Below are 9,189 nucleotides of genomic sequence, written 5' to 3'. Positions count from 1 at the left end.
CTGTGACCCTCCAGGATCAATGAGAAATAAACTTTATGTTTTCATAGTTCCATGATTATTTTTGCAATCATAATAAGGACCACAAGAGGCTGTCTAGCCTCACCATTAAGTGTGGTCTGAGAAAGAAGTACCAGGGCCCAAGGCTAGTTGGGCCCAGCCTTCCTATCCTATAGCATCACTGTCAACAGGCTGAGATTACAAGAAACAATAGTCAGCTCTACATACTCAGGGAAAACCACTAAGGTACTGATGTACAAAGAAAGAGGGACACAAAAGTTAAAATTGAGTTTTCAGATCTTCCTCGAATGAAAATATATAAATTATGTGAGTAACAAAGTGAAAACATTCCACGTGATAATACAATTTATGACTATTCTATTTATAAAACAAGAATAACTTACTTGCAACAATATACATCATTTCAGAATATATGACTCTTAAAAAATCCATGTTGCTGAGAAATAAACTATAATTTACAAAGAGTTCTGATCCAGGCGGGAAAAACTATATTGAGCTTAGAATAGAGAGAAAGAAAAAAACTATCTGGCATAAAGTAATTTAAATAGTATGGGGAAGTTGAACTCAAAGAAATGGAAATTACAACAAAGGAAAAAAGGAGCAAGTTTGCAAACTACAATCCAATTGAAGAAACACTTTTCGGTTTTCCTCTTAGAGCAAAGAAATCAAGGTCACATTTTCTGATTCAGGATGATGGTCCCTAATTTACCAGATACCCTAATCAATCTTCTCAGAGCTCCCTTTATGTCTCTGTTCTTGAGGCTATAGATGAAGGGGTTCAGCATGGGTGTGACCACAGTGTACATCACTGAGGCTGTTGCACTTGGCTGTGAGCTGTGGGTACCAGCAGAGCTGAGATACACTCCTAGGCTTGTACCATAAAATAAGGAGACAACTGAGAGGTGAGATGCACAGGTGGAAAATGCTTTATACTTCCCCTGAGCTGATGGGATTGCTCGTATGGAGGAAACTATCTTAGAATAAGAATAAAGGATTCCAACCAGGGGACCACCGCCCAGTAGCACAGTTGCAAAATACATCACAATGTTATTAAGAAAGTTGTCAGAACAGGCAAGTTGGTTCATCTGATTGAGTTCACAGAAAAAGTGGGGAATTTCCAAGTCTGGGCAGAAGGACAGATGCAACACCATTAAGCATTGTAGCAAGGAATCCAGGGCACTCAAGATCCAGAACACCAGAACCAGCAGTACACAGAGCTGGGGGTTCATGATGACCATGTACTGCAGGGGGTGACAGATGGCCACAAACCTGTCATAGGCCATCACAGTCAGAAGGAAGTGGTCCCAACCCCCAAATAGTGTAAAAAAATACATCTGGGTGAGGCATTCTGCATAGGTGATGACTTTGCTCTGTGTCTGGATGTTCATCAGCATCTTTGGGATGGTGGTGGAGGTGATACAGATGTCAGCCAAGGACAGGTTGGAGAGGAAGAAGTACATGGGTGTGTGGAGGTGGGAGTCTGAGCCTATGGCCAGGATGATGAGCAGATTTCCCAACACAGTGATCAGGTACATGGAGAGGAACAGCCCATATAGGACAGGCTGCAGTTCTGGTTCCTCTGATAGTCCCAGGAGAAGAAATTCTGATACTCTTGTAAGGTTTGCTGGATCCATGAGATGGAGCTGACTTTCAAGAAGGAGAAAGGAACAGGAATAATTTTTATATAAGCCAGTATTACTCTCAAGGCTCTAATGCTACCATTTACATTTTTCAGTCAAGAAATTAATTTCACAGCCCTGGCTGGTGTAGCTCTGTGGATTGAGTGTGGGCATGTGAACAAAAGGATCGCAGTTCAATTCCCAGTCAGGGCACATGCCTGGGTTGCAGGCCAGTTCCCGGCATGGGACACACAAGAAACAAACATACATTGATATTTCTCTCCCTCTCTCCTTCCCTTCCCCTCTAAAGAAAAATAAATTAAAAATCTTAGAGAAAAAGAAATTAATTTCACATTTTGAGATAGATCTTTTCTGCTTTAGGAGTTTTCTGTGTTATCTTAGAGTAGGAATTTCTGTCTAGACCTACTTTCTTTCTAAGGTGTCAGTTATACTACTTTTTTTTTCTTTGTTTGTTTTTATCAGCTTTTAGGAAGACTACATTTTTAAAAATTATTGTTTGAGTACAGTTGCCTCCATTTTCACCCCACCATGCTCCCCACTCCACCCTTCCCAGCCTCCCATCCCTGAACCTACCCCCTTTGGCTTTGTCCATGTGTCCTTTATACATGTTCCTTGATGGCCCTTTCCCTATTGCCCCCTATTATTATTCTCCTACCTCCTGTCTGGTTACTGTCAGTTTGTTCTTTTTTTTCAATGTCTCTAGTTGTATTTTTTGCTTGTTTCTTTTGTTGATTAGGTACCAGTTATAGGTGAGATCATATGGTATTTCTCTTTCCCCACCTGGCTTATTTCAGTTAGCATGATGCTTTTCAGTTCCATCCATTTCTTTCTGCTATGTAGTATTCTGCAGTTTTAATGAAAAATATATCATGTATTTCAGGAATACAAATTGAGTGTTGACCATGTTTTGGGCACCGTCTGGACTGTGAGTGGAAGGTACTGAAGAACACAAGTCCCTGCAAGCCAATATTGGGCAACGAATATAGAAGTAAATAATAGAAATAAATATACCAACAGATGGTGACAAGTCCTATGAAGAAAACAAAAGCAGGTCTAAATTAGAAAGTGACTAGACCATTCTATTTCTCATGGGTTTTTAGGTGAGACCTGCCAACAAGTGACATTTGAGCAGAGAACACAAGGGAGGAAGGGACAGAGATCATGGTTATGTGGGCCAGTGTGTGCCCAGCGGAGGGAGTGGCCAGTACCAAAGCCTTAGGGAGGAGCTCAAGGGGTGAAGTGATTTGCTCAGAGGTAATATTAGAGTATGTGATGGGCCCTGGTTATAATTTTTCAGGTTGCTTCTAGGCAGTGGATCTCACCCACAAATGATTTTGCTTCTAGCAGTGCCCCAAGGGATACCACAAAACACCTACAATTCATGCACACACACTAAAACCCCTGCCAAATCATTATCCCTCCCCAAATGTCAATGGTAAAAGGTGACAGAACCTAGTTTAGACCAGTACTTCTTTGATTTCAAATGCATGTAGAGTCCCCAGGATCTGGTTCAAATAAGAATCTAATTTAGCAGGTCCTTCAGGCTCAGAACAGCTGTTTCCGACAAGCACCCAGGTGGTGTTGATGCTTCAGGTTCTGGTCTGTGGACCACTCTTTGGGAAGAAAGGCTGTGGTTCTGTGTTAGACTCTATTGCAGTCACCCTCATTCCTGTGATGCAAATATTGTCTCTGAATGGAGTTTTGAAGGAAATGCATATTTGCTCATTCCAGAGTTTAAGAATGAATCTGTGCTTTCTTTACATAAGGGCCCTTGACTGATAAGAATACACATCTGAAAACCAACTTTTAACAGGCAGGATTCAAACCTCTGTAAGATGTACACATCCTATTTCCCAGTGTATTCAAATACGTTATTTTTTTAAAGCAAGGGGTGGATGAGGCTAGCTGAAGGAACAGGGCTGCATATCAGCTGATTTTAGCTAGAAGGTGAGCTGGGATCATCCAGGAGGAGTAAGGTCAGCACAGTGCTCCCCTAGAAACAGAGAGGGAGACCAGGAGAAAGGGCAGCACAGCTGGCTTTGACGAAGGAGGAAGGGCCCTGAGTCAAGTAATGCCGGTGGTCAGAATACAAACAGGGATTGAGTAGAAAACAGATTCTCCCCTGAGGCTGTAGGAGGAGCCCAGCCCTGCAGACATCCTGAGATTAGTCAGTGAGACTCCAGCCAGGCTCTGACACCTGGAACTGTACCCACAGCTCAGTGCTCACTGAGAACACCTGGTGTGGGAGCACTTCCCAGCAGTCTCTGCAGTTTAATAGAGTCAGTTGTCCAGTGACATGTGATGGAGGGGCTGAGTTTATGTCTCTGTATTCATTAGCTTTCTTGGGTAGGCATTTTACTTTGAAAATCCAAGGAAACTAGAAAAGAAATATTGAAAGAATTGGAGATATTCTATCTCATTAGGTGGGACAGCGAAGTCTTCATGACGTAAATGTAAAGTAAAGGCTGTGAACTAGGACGTTTGGTGTCATTAATATTTAAGGTACAATGTGTGACCTTAATTTCTTCATCACTGAATTATCAAAACTTGTTATTCAGCCCACTGTACTCTTATCTAGAAGTTGGTCAGTCCTCCATTTATATTTCCCAAGAGCATGACAGAATCTCTCATGGGAAGCATAGAGATATGACCACTGCAGGAACAGGCTAAGCATGGGATAGAAATTTCTACTCTTTTAATATAGAAAGCAAAAGGGCACAAAACCCCAAAATATTGCAGCCTTGCCATTAATGAGATAAATTAGTTAGTATTTCCCTTTAGACTTATTAAATATACTCTCATGTGAATACACAGCATGAGAGAAGATACTGCAATGTTTGCCTTACTACCTGCTGCTACAAGGCACTGTCTGACTCACTGATCTGGATATATTCAATGAATACACAACATGCTCAAAAGCACCCTTGCTTAGAATTTTATTACTCACACTCTCACTTCACTGTACTGCTCTCCACATCTAAGGCTTCATTTCAGCTCTGAAAACAGCAAAACTCTCTGAGAAGTGTTTTCATTTTCCTGCAACCATTTCCTGCATCTCAGTCATTGTGCAGAATCTTGCCACTGGACTCCCAGTCCCATCATCTACTTGTCAGCTATGGCCCTGGAGCACAGATTCAAAGAGATGCGTCCTTATTAATATACTCAGTAAATTAAGTACAGATTTGTTCCTTAACTAGGAATACAAACAGAGATCTCTGGTTTCAGTGCTGGGCTGATTAGGGTTGCCATGCTTGAGGTAAAAGTTCTGAGGTTCCAGATTTCTCACCCTTTCCTGATGTACCTTCCAGGCTTTCAGACTCCCCTGGATGGGTTTTCTGGTCTCTGTTTGGAAGTCAGAATTGGTTCCTGGAGGATGGATGATGGAGACTGATGATGTGTCCCACACAAAACAGCAGGAAGGAGGGAAGCATCATTCCCAAACCAGACTTAGGAATCACAGCAACAACCATGTTTGTCCAGCAACATTGTACAAGCTGAGGGACAGCAGGAGTGGGGGAGATATTTACAGCTCTTTGAATATCTGCTCATCAGGCACATTTCCCTTGTGTTTTCTAACATCTAAGTACACAGTTTCCCTCTGGGCCTCTGGAATAAATAGAAAGAAATTTTTCATAATGATTCTCAGATCTCTGGAGACCAGGTTAGAAGTCAGGTGGATTTAGATTTTATGAATCCTTATCTTGGATCTCACCTGCTTCCAAGCAGTCTTACCATCTATTTTCTTATTCCAACACTGAGTTAACATTTTCTTCACAGTCTGAGACCAGGACAAGGTTTTTTTGATGTTTACAGCACTGAGTTTCTTTTTTCTATTTTAATTACTTTATTGTTGTTCAATTACAGTTGTCCCTATTTTCTCCCTAGCCCTGCCCCTCAACCCCTCCAAACCCACCTCCCTCCCTTCCTTCCACCCTCCCCCTTGGTTTTGTCCATGTGTTCCTGAAAATGCTTAAAGCCCTGAGTTTTGGTCGGGACACAGCCCTGATGTCTCCAGAGCATTGCTATCCCCCTTCAAAGAGAGAGGGGGGCTCCGTTCCCTTGATATGTAGTCCTGACCACCACACTCTTTTCCTTCCTGACACATTTGTCAAAATAATTAGAAATTTCTTACTTCACAGGTTATGAATTGACATTTAGTTCCTCATTATGAAATATGTGTTAATTTTGAAATATACATTTTGATTGTTTTATACCATATAATCTAAGCCTAGTACTTTATTGATTTTGTCTGATTTAAATTTTTGAAAAGTCCATTCTATGAGGTATTACTGATATGAATGCCATTCTCTTTTGCAGAAATGGGGCTGGAAGGGGTCTAGTATTTTTTCAAAGTTATGAAGTGAATGAGGGGTGGCCCTTGCTTGGAATCTGTCTGATTGCTTCCAGTTTTCAAACTCTGGGCCAGTGGTTCTCCACTTGAGATGATTTGGTCCTGAAACTTGTGGAGAGAGGCGACTAACCACCTATAATATCCATCACAAATAATTATTTCACCCCTATTGTCAACATGAGAAGGTGAGAAAGTGAGAAAGCATAGTCTAGACCAGCACTTATCCAGGTCCAAGGTGCACATAAGTCACGTCCTGGTGGGCCTAAGGGTTCTTTAAACAAAACAAGTTCCAGGCGGTGTTGATGCTGCAGATGCTGGTCTCTGGACCACACTTGGAGTAGTAAGGCTGTGGTTGTGTTCAAGTCAGGGGTAAGTAGATCTAGGTCTTCAGAACCAAAAAGCATTTCCATGCAATTTTGAATGCAGAATGGACATTTAATCATTACAGAAGCTATTATAAAATCACTGTTCAATTATTTTAAATAAGGATTCTTGAATGATGTCATATAATATACTTTTGAACAATACCTTATTAGGTTATTTTACATAAGGGCCCTCATTTGACACCATGGAATATATTGTTATAAACATTTTTTAGTAGACAGAATAAAAGCCTTTATCCTACATTAACAAAGATGTCTACCTCATAATTTCCAGAAATCTGTAATATGTTACTTTTCATTGCAAGGGAGAATTAAAGTACCAGATGGAATAGTGTGGCTAATCAGCTAACTTTAAGATAAGATGCCATGGCCAAGTAGGTGGGACTAATGTATTCATCATGGTCCCAACATTTGGAACAAGAGGGAAGAATAGTTGGAATCACTATAAGACTGAAAGATGCTGCTTGGCTGGCTTTAAAGATGGAGAAAGGGCCACACAGAATGAGAAACTGGGGTAGGAGAGGAAATGGGTTCTCCCTGAAGCCTCCAGAAGGAACCCAGCCCTGCAGATTGTAGATTTCAGCCCATTGACTCATCAGGCTTCTGACTCCCAACAGTACAAGTGAATTAATTTGTTTCTTTGTGTTCTTTAGTCCTGTATTTTTCATTTAATCTTTATTGTATTTCTTTTCCATTACCGTTTATTCACCTTATACCCTCCTCTCCCCAGCCATCACTACTTCTTTGTACATGCCCATGAATCCCTTTTCCTTTTTGCTCAATTCCTCCACCCTCTAACCTCCAACCATGACTAGCTGTCTTCTGCTCTCTGTCTATGAGTCGGTGCCTGTTTTGCTTGTTGCATCAGTTTTTATTTTTCATCAGATTCCACTTATGAGTGAAATTATACAGTATTTGTGTTGTTTTGACTGGCTTATTTCACTTACTATAATATTTTCTAGGTCCATCTATACTGTCACACAGGGTAAAATTGTCTTCCTTTTTAATTCCAAGTATTATTCCATCATGTAAATGTCCCATAGTTGTTTTATTCACTCATCTTTTGATGGCCACTTGGGCTGCTTCCATATCTTGGTGATTGTAAATAATGCTGAAATGAACATAGAGGTTCCTATGTTCCTTCAAATTAGTGTTTTGGGTTTCTTTGGATATATTCCTAGAAGTGAAATTGTTGGGTTGAAATACAGATCCATGTATAATTTTTTGAGGTATCTCCATACTGCTTTCCACAGTGGCTGCACCAATCTGCATTCCAACCAACAGTACAAAAATGGGTTCCCCTTTTTCCACATTCTTGCCAGCACATATTGTTCACTGTTTTATTGATGATGGCTATCCTAACAGGTGTGAAGTGATGCTCCATTGTCGTTTTAATTTGCATTTATCTGATGATTAGTGATGTTGAGCAAGTTTTCATATGGCTGTTAGCCATCTGTATATCTTCTTTGGAGAAGTGTCTCTTCAAGTTCTTTGCTCAATTTTTAACTGGATTGTTTGTTATTTTTGGTGTTGAGTTTTGTAAGTTCTTTATAAATTTTGGATATCAACTCCTTATCAGGTATACCCATGAAAATGTTCTCCTATTCTGTAGGTTACCCTTTTATCTTCTTGACTTCCTCTGCTGTAGAAAATGTTTTTAGTTTAGTGTAGTTCCATTTGTTTATTTTTTCTTTGGTTTCCCCTTCTTGAGAGATATATTTGATATAATAGTGCTATGAGCAATATCTGAGATTTTGTTGCCTATGTCTTCTCCTAGGATTTTTGTGGTTCGGGTCTAACATTTAAGTCTTTTGTCTATTTTGAATTTATCATTGTGTGAGGTATAAGAATGTGGTCTAGTTTCATTTTTTTTTAATTTTATTTAGTTATTTTTCAAGTACAGTTTTTTGTCTATTTTTCCCATCCCAGCCTCCCCCGCCCCTTGCTCCCCACCTCCCTCCCATTTCCACCCCCCTTAGTTAGTTCTCGTCCCTGTGTCCTTCCTATTTCTTCTTCCAAATCCCTCCCCCATTTTCCCCTTAACTTCCCTTCCTTCTCCCCTCTGGTCACTATCCCTTGTTCTCTATTTCAGTGTCTTTGTTTTTTGTTTGTTTGTTTTTCCTGCTTGTTTGTTTGTTTGTTTTGTTGTTTAGCTTCCTGTTAAAGGTGAGATCATATGGTATTTGTCTTTCAACCCCTGGCTTATTCACTCAGCATAATGCTTTCCAGTTCCATCCATGTTGTTGCAAAGGGTAGTAGCTCCTTCTTTCTCTCTGCAGCATAGAATTCCATGGTGTATATGTACCACAATTTTTGGATCCATTCATTTACTGATGGGCACCTAGGTTGCTTCCAACTCTTGGCTATTGTAAATTGTGCTGCTATGAACATTGTGGTGCATAGGTTCTTTGATATTGATGTTTTAGGATTCTTAGGATATAATCCCAGCAGTGGAATTGCTGGGTCAAAAGGCAGGTCGATTTTTATTTTTCTGAGAAAATTCCATACTGTTTTCCATAATGGTTGTACCAGTCTGCACTCCCACCAACAGTGAACTAAGGACCCCTTTTCCCCACAACCCCTCCAACATTTGTTGTTTGTTGCTTTGTTTATGATAGCCATCCTGACTGGTGTAAAGTGGTATCTCATTGTGGTTTTAATTTGCATCTCTCTGACAGCTAATGATATTGAGCATCTCTTCATGTGTCTCTGAATGTTCCGTATGTCCTCCTTGGAGAAGTGTTTGCTCAAGTCCTTTTCCCATTTTCTAATTGGGTTGGGTGTCTTCTTAGAGTGG

At 40.4% G+C, this 9,189-nt stretch overlaps 1 protein-coding gene across 1 annotated transcript; it reads right to left on the bottom strand.

Moving 5' to 3' along the window:
* Positions 1-689: 689 nt before the first annotated feature.
* LOC119045337 (olfactory receptor 7A10) lies at positions 690-2,669 on the bottom strand. The gene is made up of 2 exons (XM_053668134.1): positions 2,623-2,669; positions 690-1,665 (listed from the first exon to the last, which is right to left on the bottom strand). Exon 2 carries the CDS (start codon positions 1,650-1,652, stop codon positions 690-692), a length of 963 nt encoding a protein of 320 aa, XP_053524109.1. The 5' UTR covers positions 1,653-1,665; positions 2,623-2,669.
* Between the last annotated feature and the right edge of the window lie 6,520 nt (positions 2,670-9,189).

The sequence above is a fragment of the Artibeus jamaicensis genome, unplaced genomic scaffold, assembly GCF_021234435.1.
Source record: "Artibeus jamaicensis isolate MK-2021 breed Jamaican fruit bat unplaced genomic scaffold, CSHL_Jam_final contig_477, whole genome shotgun sequence".
Taxonomy (NCBI): Eukaryota; Metazoa; Chordata; class Mammalia; order Chiroptera; family Phyllostomidae; genus Artibeus; species Artibeus jamaicensis.
The sequence above is the reverse complement of the archived record's forward strand: the minus strand, read 5'-3'. Positions and strand labels throughout refer to the sequence as shown.